At 39.7% G+C, this 14,728-nt stretch overlaps 1 protein-coding gene and 1 pseudogene across 7 annotated transcripts in view; one reads left to right on the forward strand and one right to left on the reverse strand.

Annotated features, from left to right (window-relative positions):
- Pbx4 (PBX homeobox 4) overlaps positions 1–14,728 on the reverse strand; it is a 35,890-nt gene that overhangs the window by 19,705 nt on the left and 1,457 nt on the right. For all 7 annotated transcript variants that reach the window (XM_047532154.1, XM_047532153.1, XM_047532152.1 and 4 more), the window contains exon 2: positions 1,394–1,467. In XM_047532154.1, coding sequence (XP_047388110.1) covers positions 1,394–1,467 — 74 coding nt within the window. The remainder of the gene's footprint in view (positions 1–1,393; positions 1,468–14,728) is intronic.
- LOC124968887 (small nuclear ribonucleoprotein E-like) lies at positions 11,886–12,728 on the forward strand (annotated as a pseudogene).

Below are 14,728 nucleotides of genomic sequence, written 5' to 3' on the forward strand. Positions count from 1 at the left end.
TAAGCAAGTTTGCCTTCAAGCCACTGACAGCACTCCCTGCTGGTACTTCAGCATTCTTCATGATGGTCTACACAAACAGTGGTCCTGTAACTGAATGAACCCTGAGTCCTACGGACTGAGAGAAACTTCCCTAGAGGAAATGGCCAACATATGTCCAGCCCCTCAAGACATTGTCTGCAGCCATATGCTCTTTAGTACAGTGAAATTATGTCACATTGATTCATTGCATTCTGTAACTAATAAAACCCAGCCAGTGTCATGCGGGCATATGCACCACCAGGCACAGGAAGCCCCAAGCTGTTCCCTGTTGATCTCTTCCCCACCCCCAGGAAGCAGCCCTAGGGGGTTCTCCTCTGCCCACATCAGTTGGCCCAAAAGAAGTAACTATTAGCCAGGTGTGGTGGTTCATGCCTGTAATCTCAGTGACTTAGGAGGCTGAGGCAGGAGGATCACAAGTTTGAGGCCAGTCTCAGCAACTTAGCAAGATCCAGTCTCAAAAATAAATAGGGGTGGGGATGAAGCTCATGGTACTGTCCCTGAGTTCAATCCCTAGTATGACCATTAAAAAAAAAAAGGGGGGGGGGGCGGGGGCTGAGGGTATAGTTCAGTTGGTAGAGTGCCTGCCTCGCAAGCACAAGGCCCTGGGTTCAATCCCCAGAACCCCCCCCCCCCCAAAAAAAAGGTAACTATGAATGAAGTCTGTGTTTAGTTAAAGAGTACTTACTGTACCAAGGTTAAGTTCCTAGTTTCATTAAGTACGCTACAATTTATAAAGGGGCAACATTAAAGAAAGCTGGGAAAAGAGTATATAATACCTTTTTGTACTATTTTTTCAACTTTTTTATAAGTCTGAAATTACTTCAAAACAAAAAGATTTTTTGGTAGGAGGTGCTGGGGATTGAATCCAAGGCCTTAGGCACTTGAGGTAAACACTCTACCAACTGAGCCACTTCCCCAGCCCAAAGATTTTTTTAAAATAAAACAATCTGCAGTGGCAGAAGCCTTCCATGGGGATTATCTTAGATGCTTAAAACAGACAAAAAAATTGTTAATATTTTACATTTCTAGTTCTGTCATCTTCCCTTTTTCTATACAACTGAAGGTCACAACACCTCTTAGTTCCTAGAACACTGCTGCTTGTAACTTATTTGTAACAGTATTTCTCTAGTTAAAAACTGCAAAATAAATTCATGTGATACACCAAAACCAGTGTACCCATAAGGCAGAAACAAAACATACCCACAACATTGTGTCAAAATGCATTCTACTGTCATGTATTACCAACTCCAACAGATAAAACAAAAAACTACCCACAAAGCACATGAGCCAGAACCTGAGGCTCATGCTTGTTGAGGTCCTGGATCTACACAACAGTGTCTTTGAAATGGCCTACCTGTCTTTTCCTTGATCTCACACAGCACACTGAAGAGAGCAGGCTTCATCCGATGGCAATTCAGAGCATGCTTTCTGAAAGATAGGTGACAGAGGTACATGTGAGAAAAAGAGATGCGTCAGGTTGTTCATGAAAGCAAAGATTGTACATACTGAGAAATCAAACCCAGACTGCCATTTCTGACCACTAAGAACTCCTCTTGTGAAGATAATGGGCAAAAGCACTTCATATGAACTTGTTTTGTGCAAGATTAAAATAGAGCAATATATAGTTGGCTCTCCAGATCTGCAGCATCTGCATCTGTGGATTAAACCAACTGAAGGTGGAAAATAGTTAGAAAAATATTTTCATTTGTAGTGAACATGTACAGACTTTGGTTTCAATAATACAGTCATCTTATTTTGTGACCTCTCTTGTAAATTGTCACCATATCCTAAATAATACAACAATTATTTACATAGCATTTACACTGTATTAGGTATCATAAGTTATCAAGAGATGATTTAAAATCTATGGGAAAATGTGCACAGGTTATGTGCAGATACTATACCATTTTATATAAGGTAATTGAATATCTGAGGGACAACTGCACAAAGAGTCAAAACATTCCCCTTTATAGGTAGATATTTAAACAATGCAAGTCTAAAATAGTCAACTCATTAAAAACTACGAAATGTCAGGGCTGGGGATATAGCTCAGTTGGTAGAGTGCTTGCCGTGCAAGTACAAGGCCCTGAGTTCAATCTCCAGCACCACAAAAAAACAAAAACAAAACAAAAAAAACTATGAAATGTCAAGGTTCAATGATTTGAAAGATGTCTTCACACTACAAGCAGAAACATTAGCCATCCTCCCCAGTGTCATGTGACATCATTTAGCAGGTATTTACTAAGCACCTACTATGTGCCATACACCATTCCAATGTCACACAGACACAGGCAATTGAGGTTTCTACCCATGATAGTTAAGATAGTTAAGATGGATGGGGTAAGAGCAAATACACAAACAAGAAATCCATCAGCTGTGGCAGGTACTTTGTGGTGACTTTAATAGGGGTCATGATAGAGTGATGGTTAGGTGGCTTACTGGAGTTTGTGTCTCTTTGAGATGATATCAAATCCAATGTCAAACAATAAGTTACCAAAGAAAAAAGGCCAAAGAAAGATAAAATTTAATGAGAAATTCTAAGCAAGTGAAAAGGCCCTGTGAGGACATGAAATCAGGGAATGGGTGAGGGAGAGAGTTCTGAGGTGAAGTTAAAGAGATAAGTAGGAGCTAGCTCTTGTAAGTTGAGAGGACAAACCTGACTTTTGCTTGCCTGTGACAAAACTAGTTGGCAGGATAATGGCCCCCAAAGATGTCCATGTGCTAATCCTCAGAACTCTGAATATGTTACCTTTGTGGAACAAAGAATTCTCCAGATATGATTACAGTTAAAAACCTTGGGAAGGGGAGAATGACCTGGATTACCCGGTAGGCCCAATGTAATTAGAGGTGCTCTTAAAGATGGAGAACTTTTCCTGGTTATGGGTGGAGAAAGAGCCATGATGATATAAAGGTCGGAAGATGCTATGTTCCTGGCCTTGAACATGGAGAAAAGGACTCCAAGCCAAGGAATGCAGACAACCTCAACATGCTGAGAACAGTAAGGAAACAGACTCTCCCCCAGAGTTTCCAGAAGGAAAGCAGCCCTACTGTCGATGATTTCAGCCCACGGAGTCCATATTGGACTTTTCACCCACAGAATATTTCCAAGGTCCATCTAAGTTGTACCATGTATCAATATTTCATTCCTTTTTATTCCATTACATGGATGTAATACGGTTTGTCCATTCATCTCTTTTTTAAAATTTTATCTATTTGTTTTGATTCATTGTACACAAATGGGATACAACTGTCGTTTCTCTGGTTGTACACAAAGTAGAGTCGCACCATTTGTATAATCATACATGTACATAGGGTAATGATGTTTATAGACAAATGAGTTGTATCTACTTTTTGGTTATTAGGAATAATGCTGCTATGAACATTCAGGTAAAAGATTTTGTGTACACATATACTTAGGAAGTCAAATTGTAGTAACTTCAAGAGGAAATACCGAAATGCTTTGCAAAGGATTTATACCATTTTACCTTCTCATTAACTATTTATGAGGGTTCCAATTTATCTATATCATCAATTTATATCTATATCTATATTAATTTATCTATATTATCAACAATGCTCGTTATTGTCTACTTTCTTATTATAGCCATTCTAGAGGGTGTGAGGGAGTATCTCATTGTGGTTTTGATTTGCATTTCCCTAATGACTAATGATGTTGTGCATCTCTTCATATGCTTATCAGTCATTTGCATATCTTCTTTGGAGAAATGTCTATTCAATTCTTTATTTCCCATCTCACTATGATTTTGAACCCATGGTCTCCTGCAAGCTAGGCAAGTTCTCTATTACAGAGCTACACACACAGCCCACAGCCCAATGTTTGAATAAATTTTTTATGGTATGAGGCAGGGCTCCAACTTTGTTCTTTTCTTTCTTTTCCTTTTCCTTTTTTTTTTTTTTTTTTTGTGTGTGTGTGATGCTGGAGATGGAACTCAGGGTCTTGTGCATGCTAGGTAAGTGTTCTACCACCAAGTTACATTCCCAGCCCCCACAAATTCATTATTTTGAACATGGATATCCAGTTGTTCCAGCACCAACTATTGAAGAGATTATTCTTTCCCCACTGAAGGTCTTGGGACACTGGTCAAAAATCAATTTGCCACAGATGTTGGGTTCATTTATGTACTCAATTCTATTCCATAGTTTGACTATTCTCAATCAAAATGCATTTTATGTATTTACTTACTTTTAATTTAAATTTATTTACTTTTGAGATAGGGCCTTGTTATATTGATCAGGCTAGCCTCGAATTCCTGGGCTCCAGTGATTCTCTCACCTCAGCCTCCTGGGTAGCCGGGTCCATAGGTGTGCACCATCAAGACTGGCTAAAATGCATCTTAAAAAGATCCCTGTGGTCACTCTTTGGAGATTAGACTACAGGAAGGCAAGAGTGGAACCAATAATAATAGTCAGGAGGCTATTATAGCCTGAATAGGGCAGTAAAGCTGCTAACTTAGATTTATGGTAGTAGACACTTAAAAAAAAAAATAGACCTGTGATTCTGGAAGTGGAATCAACAGAACTTTCCCATAAACTGGCATGAGGTTTCGGGGAAAGAGAAGATTCAGGGATAAATACCAGTTTAGGTCTGAGCAACTGGATGGACAGTGGTCCTATTAACTGTGATAGTGGAGAGACTGTAGAGGTACAGATTCGAAAGGAAGGCTGGAAAATAGAACTGTGTTTTGATCAGGTTACATTTGAGATTCCTTGGGTTACTCAAGAGGTAGCATTAGATAAGTAGCTGAGTACATGGATGTGGACTCTACACTGGAAATACACACTACACAGTGGGGAGTTGCTGGTATAGAGCTTGTATTTAAAACCCCAAGACTTGCAGAAATCACCACAGGAGAATGTAGACTGGGGGGATCAGAACCCAGCACAAGAACAGGGACTTGACTTGTAAAGGTTAAGCAGAACAAGCATCCACAACGGAGACTGAACCAAAGTGGGACCAAACTAGGGCCAGTGAGGAGAAACCAAGAAAAAGTGTTTCAGGAGAGAGGCGTAATTTTTGAGAAATGAGAGGCCAAGGATGACTCAATGGAGGGAGAAGGTGCGAGAGGAAGTGGAAAGGAAGCAGAAGCAGCAACCACAAACTCTGTGATGTCTTATCATGAAGGAGAGCAAACATGTGCAGCAAGTGCTAAAAGAAATGGTGTATTAATCACATTTTTTATATTCTGTATTTTATGGTGTGTGACAATCTGGAAACAGGAGAGACTGCTCCTCCTAGGGTAGCTACTTCCTAGAGATAAAAAACAACTTGTGGTGAACATGCCTTGCCTTTCACATGCAAACCAACCAATCCAAAGCTTACATCCCAACCACCTCCTTTATCTCACAGTAAGCCAATATTTCCCCTGTCCTAAATCACCCCGGGACCAGGTCTTGGGCAACTAGAGACCACCCCCACAGAGCCTGCTAAAATTATTCACACTATCCAATCTCAAGTTTACTCAAACTGACCTATCCTGACTTGCCCATTTCTTCCTGTGGAAATCACTACAAAGTCTCTGGGCCATTCTTCCCCCTTGCTCCTTCTGCCTGACTGACTGACCAGGGGCTTCCATACATGGCCTTGTGTGGCACAGTATGCTGCTTCCTCTCAGAAACTGTAAGAAAATAACTCTTCTTTCAAAGTCAGCTATCTCCATTTCTCTCATCTTGCCATGCCTGATTAAAACAAATCTCAGGTACAAATCAAGATAGGGTGAGTCAAGGGAAGATTGTAACTTCTTTGTGTCTTTTGTTCATTCGTTCGTTAGTTTGTTTTTTGTAGTGCTGGGGATGAACCCAGGCCCTCACACATGCCAGACAAGCGCTCCACTACTGAGTTATATCCTCAGACCTTTATATTTTGAGATAAGGTGTCATTAAGTTGCCCAAGTTAGCCTTGAACTTGTGATCTCTGCCTCAGCCTCTTGAGTAGCTCGGATTACAGGAGTTTGCCAATACACCTGGCTTCTTTCTGTTTTAAAGGTAGGAGACGCTAGCACACTAGCACATATTTATATGCCAGATAGCCAGTCTAGAGGGAGAAAATGATAAAGAAAAAGAGGCAGTAAGAGTACCTGAAATTGCGATGGTGTGTAGATGTTGCAGAACTTCTGTGAATAAGTTTTATGAATACTATGCCGTTATTTTAATATTTACTATTATGATAAGTTTAAATTCTGTACCTCTATCATCCAAGCACTCATTATTGAGATACTGCAGTGGGGAGCATGGTGCATGCCTGTAATCCCAGTGGCTTAGGAGGTTGAGGCAGGAAGATCACAAATTCAAAGTCAGCCTCAGCAAGTTGGTGAGGCCCTAAGTAACTCAGTGAGACCCTATTTCAAAATAAAAAGTAAAAAGAGCTAGGAATGTGGTTCAGTGTTTAAGCACCTCTGGGTTCAATCCCCAGTGCGCACACACACACACACACACACACACACACACACTCACACACACACAAAGAAACTGTAGGCCAGGCACAGTGGTGCATGACTATAATGCCAGCTACTCAGGAAGCTGAGGCAGGAGGATCAGACTGGGAAATTTATTGAGGCCTTGTCTCAAAATAAAAATAAAAAAGGGTCAGTATGTAGCTCAATGGAAAACGTACCCACAGGTTCAATCCCTAGGACCACCACTGAAGAAAAGATGCTGAGTGTGTAGCTCAGTGGTAGAGCACTTGCCTAGCAAATGGCAGGCCTTCAGTCAATGCCCAGAACTGCTGAAACAAAATAAAACAAAACAACAACAAACAAAGGAAAAACCGCTACCCAAGACTGGATGGATAATATACCTGAAAATCAATAATTTCATAATGGAGGTCAGATGTGATTAACATCATAAGGAAGGTCAAACCCTACCATAGTACTATCTATGAGTCTTCTGATTTTCCAAGGGCCTTCTAAATTTACCATGCACCCTGTGAGATGCTTTTCAAAAGACTACAGTTGGGGTACAAAATGAAGATCCATGTCTCTGAACTCCAAATACTAAACTGTTTGTGGAGGATAAGATTTGACTTTCTGTAAATCTAAACCTAAATGTTAGTTTTTCTTATACAGTATACAGTAGTTGACAATAGAGGATATTGAGCCTAAAATGTTAAACATTTTCCTTCCACAGAAGCAGTTTTGCCATTAATTATAATGGACTCCCTTTGGAGTTTTTTTTTTTTTTTTTTTCCTCTCCTGTAAATTTCATTCTAACAAGAAGAGAGAAGAGAATAAAGTTGGCTATTCTGCTTCCCTAAAGCAGACTCAAGGAATTTTTTTTTTTTTTAATCAATTTTCTACTTATAAAACATCTTACTTGGGCTGGGGAGATAGCTCAGTCGGTAGAGTGTTCCTGGGTTCGATCCCCAGCACCGCAAAAAAAAAAAAAAAAAAAAAAAAAATCTTACTTTAAATATAGTATAAAGAATATTTTAATGTATGCAAAATAATTTCAGAGTGTTTCTGCAATTTATGGTGAAAAGAAAAATGCCTAAGCTTTGAACTTATTCTTGGCCTACAGGTGATCAAGGAGCTGACTGTAATGCCTAAACAAAGTGTTACTGACCAATAAGTCCAGAAGGTTACCAAGGGGATGAATTCACTTACTTGGTGGACACACCCTAAAGTAACCCCCAATGAGTCATGCATGCCCTTGTATAATGCTCTTTCCTTGAGTTCAGGCAGAACCTCTGATTTGTAATGTGGCAAAGATGATGCTACAGTCTCTCCTATGGTTATGTGACATTATCTATGACTTCATACCTTAGCTGACTGGAGAGTCACTTGCTAGCCTTGAAGCCATGTGCCATGCAGTAAGGGCTAGTGGCAGGGAACTCTAGGTGTCCTCTAGGAGCTAATAGCAGCCCGCAGCTGATAGCGAGGAAGTATACAGGGACTCCAGTCCACAACTGCAAGGAACAGAAATCTGTCAACAACCACATGAGATTGGAAGAGGACACTGAAATCTGGACAGGAACACAGCCCTGCTGATACTTTGAACACAGCCTGCCCTGTGAGACACTGGGAAGAGGATCCAGCTAAGCTGTGCCCAGATTCCTCATCTAAGAAAATCCTGAGATCATAAATGTGTGTTGTTTTAAGCCACTATGTTTATGGTAATTTGTTACATAGCAATATGTAGCTGATAAGCCTTAAAAGATTATAAACCAATAAACAGAAAGTAGGAGAAAAAGAGGGCTGACAGTGGCACTCCTAACAAATATATGAACATATTCTACCAAATCCGTGCATCTACATTAAAACAACAATAATAAGGGCTAGGGGTGTGGCTCAGTGGTATAGTCCTTGCCTAGCATGAGCATCACCCTGAGTTCAATCCCCAGCACCACTAAAAAAAAAAAAAAAAAAACCCAAAATTTCAATCAATGACAAAGAAAAAATGTGGAAAAAATTGTTTCCTTAGAATAATTCCTATCAATGAGAAATACTAAATCATTTAAAGAGATTTCTGAGGATGGTTCTAAATTAACAAAACAACCAAATTAAAAAAAAAAAAAACCTCAAGACTATTGTGAACATCCTTTTAGAACCAATCCTAAAAATTTGCAGCTGAAATGTTAAGACTCACATAGAATAATGCCAGAAAATGAAAGTATAGAGCTTGATTCTCTCCAGCCTTATTTAATGGAAATTAATGAGACAAACAATATTGAGAAATTACTATATTCTGGTCACTGTTCAGGACCAAGGAACCCAGAAATGAATAGAACATAATCCACATTCTGAAGTCTGCCAACACTATGTTATAGCTTCTAATTTAAGCTATAATTTCCAAGCAGTTTCCAAACAATTATGAAATGACTTGTTTTAATCAGCAAGGTATAATTTTAAATTACCTGGGAATATGAGATATATTCGGAGATCTTTATTTAACAGTATGCTTCTTGAAAAAGTTTCCCTGATATCAACAATGATCTAACAACTGAACCAAAGATAGAATCAAATTTCCGTAATTATTCTCATTTCTAGAAGGATGATTTTTATTATAAAGAACCTAATAATATTATGCATCTCCTAGAGACAGACCTATGTACAAAACAAAAATTAGAAGACATGTTCCCTACCCTTCAGAAATAAAACCTTGCTGGGCTGGGGTTGTGGTTCAGTGTTAAGAGCGCTTGCCTTGCACATGTGAGCCATTGAGTTTGATTCTCAGCACTGCGTATAAAGAAATGAATAAAATAAAGGTCCATCAACAACTAAAAAAAAATTCAAAAAAAGAAAAAAGAAATAAAACCTTGCTGGGAGCAGTGGTGCACATCTGTAATCCCAACAGTTCGGGAGGTTGAGGCAGGAGGATGGCGAGTTCAAAGCTAGCCTGAGCAACTTAGCAAGGCCCTAAGCAACTTAATGAGACCCTGTCTCTAAATAAAAATAAACAAATAAAAAGGGCTGGGGATATGGCTCAGTGGTTAAGGCCCCTGGGTTCAATCCCTGGTACCAAAAAAAGAAGAAAAAAAAAAGGCTTTCAGTTACTGGGGGTGGAGAAGGGATCACTCTGAAAGTAGATAAATAAGCATCTCAAGACATTACTGAGGGCTGTGGGGTGGAGCTCAGTGGTAGAATGTTTGCCTATTATTTGTGAGGCCCTGTGTTCCATCCCCAGCACTTTAAAATTTCTAAAGAATGGATGTTAGGGGCTGGGATTGTAGCTCAGTGGTAGAGCACTTGCCTAGCACATGTGAGGTGGTGGGTTTGATTCTCAGCACCATATATAAATAAAGAAATTAAATAAAGTTCCGTCAACAAATAAAAAAAAATATTAAAAGAAAAAAAAAGAATGGATATTAGGGAGAGAGGAGCTATCTTTCTTCCTAACCAGGACAGACCTCTTAGAAAAGTCAGAGTACTTTGAGAAGGACTTTTTACAAGGTTCAGAACAAACTGCATGCTCGCTCCTTACCTGGCGAGGAGTCCAGTCAGACAGCAGCTGAGGCAGGCAGTTACACCACCTTTAAAAGTCACATCTGCCACTCATGCCCAGTGTTACCACACTGAGTGCTCTTGTGCTTCGTGCCTTTGTTATACACATGCTTGCCCACTTGCCCACTTGCTCTGTCTGGGCAAAGGCCAGATCAAAGACATTTCCCTGGGGCATGCGCCTGTACTCAGCTGACTCTGGTGGCACTTTAGGGTCATGCATCTGCATTTCCCATGCTCTGTAACTCCTCTTGTTTACGGGCTAAATCCTTATCGCATTCTCTCTGGTGCTCCTGCCATCATACTCTCCAGCATCTGCTTCTCTGAAAACCATGAGCTTTTGAGACTCATGGTTATATCTTCTATCTACCACCAGAAATGGCACAAAATGAAAGAATACTGAACAAATGAGGTTAAATCTGTCTGATCTTCCATAGCACCTGATCACTACAAAGAAAGAAGTAAACAAAATAAAAAGAAAAGTAGTTGATACTAAGGAAATCTTTATGGAGGTTCCTTGAAAGACTAGGCATGGAACCCCCATGTGACCCACTATACCACTCTTCAGTACTTATCCTAAAGAAGTAAAATCCTCATACTATAGTGATGCATGCATACCCATGTTTACAGCAGCACAATTCACAGTAGCTAAGCTATCGAACCAGTCTAGATGTCTATCAGCAGATGAACAGATGAAGAAAATGTGGTATATCTACACAATGGAGTTTTATTCAGTCATAAAGAAGAATTAAATTATGTCCTTTGCAGAAAAATGGGTGGAATTTGATACCATTATGTTAAGAGAAATAAGCCAAATTCAGGTTGTCAAGGGTTGTATGTTTTCTGTCATACGTGAAAGCTAAAGAGGAAAAAGCTAAAGAAAGGTGGTAGCGGGGAGCAGGGAATCTCATGAAAATCAAAGAGAGATCAGTAGAGGAAAGGGATCAGAGGGTGGGAGGTGAGGAGGGAGGACGGAGTGATACTGGCCAAATTATATTGTTATATTGTGTGCATGTATAAATATGTAACAAATTCCATCATTATGTACAACTACAATGCACCCATAAAAATGTTGAAACAGAATAAAAACTTTTAAGCATTAAAATAAAAAGTGGGTGAGATAAGGAAGTATAATAACCTATAGAAACCATAAAATGTTGTAAAACTTATTATTATTCATAAAAACCAGGAACGGTGATGCATGCCTGTAATCCCAGTAACGTGGGAGGCTGAGGCAGGAGGATTGCAAGTTTGAGGTCAGCCTCAACAAATTAGCAAGGCCCAGCCTCAGCAAATTAGTAAGGCACTAAGCAACTTAGTGAGACCCTATCTCAAAATGAAAAATAAAAAGGGAGCTGGAGTTGTGGCTCAGTGGTAGAGTGCTTGCCTAGTACTGGGTTCAATCCTCAGCACCACATAAAAATAAATGAATGAAATAAAGATATTGTGTCCATCAAAAATTTTTTAGAAAAGAAAAAAAAAAATAAAAAGGACTGGGGATATAGCTAAGTGGTAAAGTGTTCTGGGTTCAATTACCCAGTACCAACAACAGCAAAAAAAAAAAAAAAAAAAAAAAGGCTATGGTTGGATATGATGGCACATGCATGTAAGCCCAGTGAGTTGGGAGGCTGAGGGAGGAGGTAAAAACCATACAGGTTCAAGGCCAGCCAGGCAATTTAGTGAAACCCTGTCTTGAAATAAAAAAAGAAAAAAAGGTCTGGGACTGTATGTATCTCAGTGGTAGAGCATTCCTGGGTTCAATCCCTAGTATCACCAAAAACAAATAAGCAAAAAACAAAACAAAACAAAAAATACCAAAACCGTTATACATGATAGCCCACATAGATAATCCTTGGTAAATAAAATATTCTGCCTTACAGGTTCTGACAAGAAATGACTGAGAACACGATCAGTGGAAAGTCCAAATCTGAGGAAGAAGAACTGAACCTTCTCTTGGGGCTCAGAGTGTGAACAAAGGTAGTCAGAAGAACATTTGAAAAGTCCTAACATCCTTAGTCTCCAGCTAACCTGGCCTGAGCCTAATCTAAGAGAGTGTGCTCCAAAGTCCCTAATATCCCATCACTATCTGTGAATCCAGAAGGAAGAACAATATGCAGTTCGGTATTCTAAGACTATCAGCTGCGAGGACAAGGTGAATTGTGCATAAGCACTTGGACCTGCCTTCCTAATAATGCAGACAGGTGTACCTAATAATCCAGGCTTAAGTACAGAGGTATGTTTTCCTTCTTTGAACTTACTTAAGGTACAAAAGAGGTTGAGAGGACCTCATGTCTGAAATGAAAATTTTTTTCTTGCTGGATAGAGAAACTGAACTGACTCCAGGGTTTTGAAAGAGAGGGTAGGCACAATGAGAGAGGGCAGGGTCAGAAGGACTTTCAAAAGTCTCACCCAGAAGTTGTTCTCTGACATGTTTGGTCAGTGTGGTCTTTGTTACCTTGGTGACCCATGGCCAGGGCCAAAAAGTGCAAGTGGCGATAGTGCAGCTCTATCAACCTCATCTTTAGATACTTGTGAAACAGATTCTAGATTCAGGTGAGCTTTATGAACAAGTGAATATGCAGATAAAGGAGTGTGTTATTGGTTTTGCTGAGTTCATAAGCCTTGTATTAGATGATGTAAAAGAGATTCATTCTAAACAAAGACAAGAAAAAACTGGGTCAGATCATGTTAAAAAGAAGTAAGACTCTGCTACAAAGTACCTTCAACTTGAAATGATCAATGAAGTGAGAAATTATAGAAAAGGTTACACATTTTTTTTTAGGTGTCCTTTGCTGGGAGTATAGTTCTGAAACATTTGTTATTGTTTTGATCAACCTTATGTTATCATCAGATGACAATGAATGCTATGGGACAGTTTTTATTAAAAAAAAAAAAAAAAAAGTCTCACCCAGTCAGTTGATCAGGAGAGACACAATTGATTTACTTCCACTTCTGGGTTTATATCTACCAGGCTGCAGAGTTGGCAGTCATTGTGCCTTGGTATTGATGGGGCATTGGTTCCAAAATAGGCGCCCCCTCTCCCATGGATACCAAAATCCAGGGATGCTCAATTGCCTTATTAAAATGACACAGTATTTGCATATAATCTTCACACATCCTCTCATATGCTTTAAATCATCTCTAGATTACTTATAATACCTAATACAGTATAAATGTCATGTCAATAGTTATTATATTTGTAGGGAATTCTGACAAGAAAAGTTCAGTTCAGATGCAACTTTTTCAATACAGTTTTTCAACATATTTTTAATCTGAGGTTGGTCTGATCTGTGCATGCAAAACCCTTGGATACAGAGGGCTTGGATATTGTGAGAAAGAGATTCCATCAAGCTGTATTTTTTCATAGTGCAGTAAGTGACCCACCAAGGGTTAAAGACTATTGTTGAGACTTGGGTGACACTCAGAACCTTGAATTCATCTAGAGACTAGGTTCAAGGAAGTAAGGGATCGGAAGCTTCCAAAATCTCAAAATAGAAGCTCCAGGGGTCTTTCTATTTCAGAAGGAAGCCAGCAACCAGGAAGCAGCTAAGTAACAACTATTTCATCAGGTAACCCATGAAGAATACTCCCCTTCCCCATTTAATTTCTTATCCTTAAAAAAACAAAACAAGTTGAGGACGGTGGTTCATGCCTGTAATTTCAGCTACTTGAGAGGCTGAGGCAGGAGGATCATAAGGACAGCTTGGGAACCCTGTCTCAGGAAGGAAAAAAAAAGGTCTGGAAGATATTTCAAGGTGTCCTTGGCTTCAATCCTTGTACTGTAAACAAACAAACAAACAACAACAACAACAATTGCCTTTGAAAGTAGCAGAAGAGCTGAGTGACTACATTCCATTCTAAAGACTATTTAGGGCAGACTTGAATCTCAAGAGATTGCCTTGGGGCTGTGCTAAGTCCATAGATGCCTGAGGAAGGTCACACCTGGGCAAAGCTCTCCCCTTAAGCAGCTCCCCTCCAATACTGGAAGGAGCACAGGCAGCTCCCAGGACACCAGTGTGGCCTCTGTGGTAACAGTTCCTAGGGGTGAAGAGCTTGTATTTTCCCAGCTCCTACTACTCCTTTCAGAATCTCCAGTGCCATGAAACTTTACAGACTGCTAAGTGCAGGCATTGTGCATAGCCCAGGGAATAAAAAGGGAAAAAAATAACAAAGCCCATTCTCTCAGTCTAGGCTACTAGACTCTGTTTATACTAGGAATTACCTCTATACAGCACATTCCTGTTATGACAAGTCTACCATATGCCTTGCTTCTAAATTAACTCCAAGAAGGCAAAGAACATCTTAGTCATCTTGATTTTTCTAGCACCTGGTAATGCTCCAAAAAGTAGAATGAACATAGTTGGAGAGTGGGAGTATGCCTAACTTTCCAGATAGAGGCTATGAAACTACAGAGTTGATATTCCAGAAGAAGCAAAGGAAAGAAAGTTTGAAAAATAAATGCATGGCTGGGCATGGTGGCACAGTGCCTGTAATACCAGGAACTTAGAAGGCTGAGGCAGAATTGTGAGTTCAAAGTCAGTCTTGGCAACTTAGCGAGACCCTGTCTCAAAATGAAATATTAAAAAAAGGGCTATGTGGTTAAGAGCCTCTGGGTTCAATCCCCAGTACCAAACAACAACAACAACCAAATGCATTTTGCATCCACCTTTTTCTTTGCCTCATTCTTCCTGGAGCTGCTGGATTTTTCGGTTTCTGTACTTTGCAGCGCTGGGGAT

This window comes from Sciurus carolinensis, chromosome 17, assembly GCF_902686445.1.
Source record: "Sciurus carolinensis chromosome 17, mSciCar1.2, whole genome shotgun sequence".
Taxonomy (NCBI): domain Eukaryota; kingdom Metazoa; phylum Chordata; class Mammalia; order Rodentia; family Sciuridae; genus Sciurus; species Sciurus carolinensis.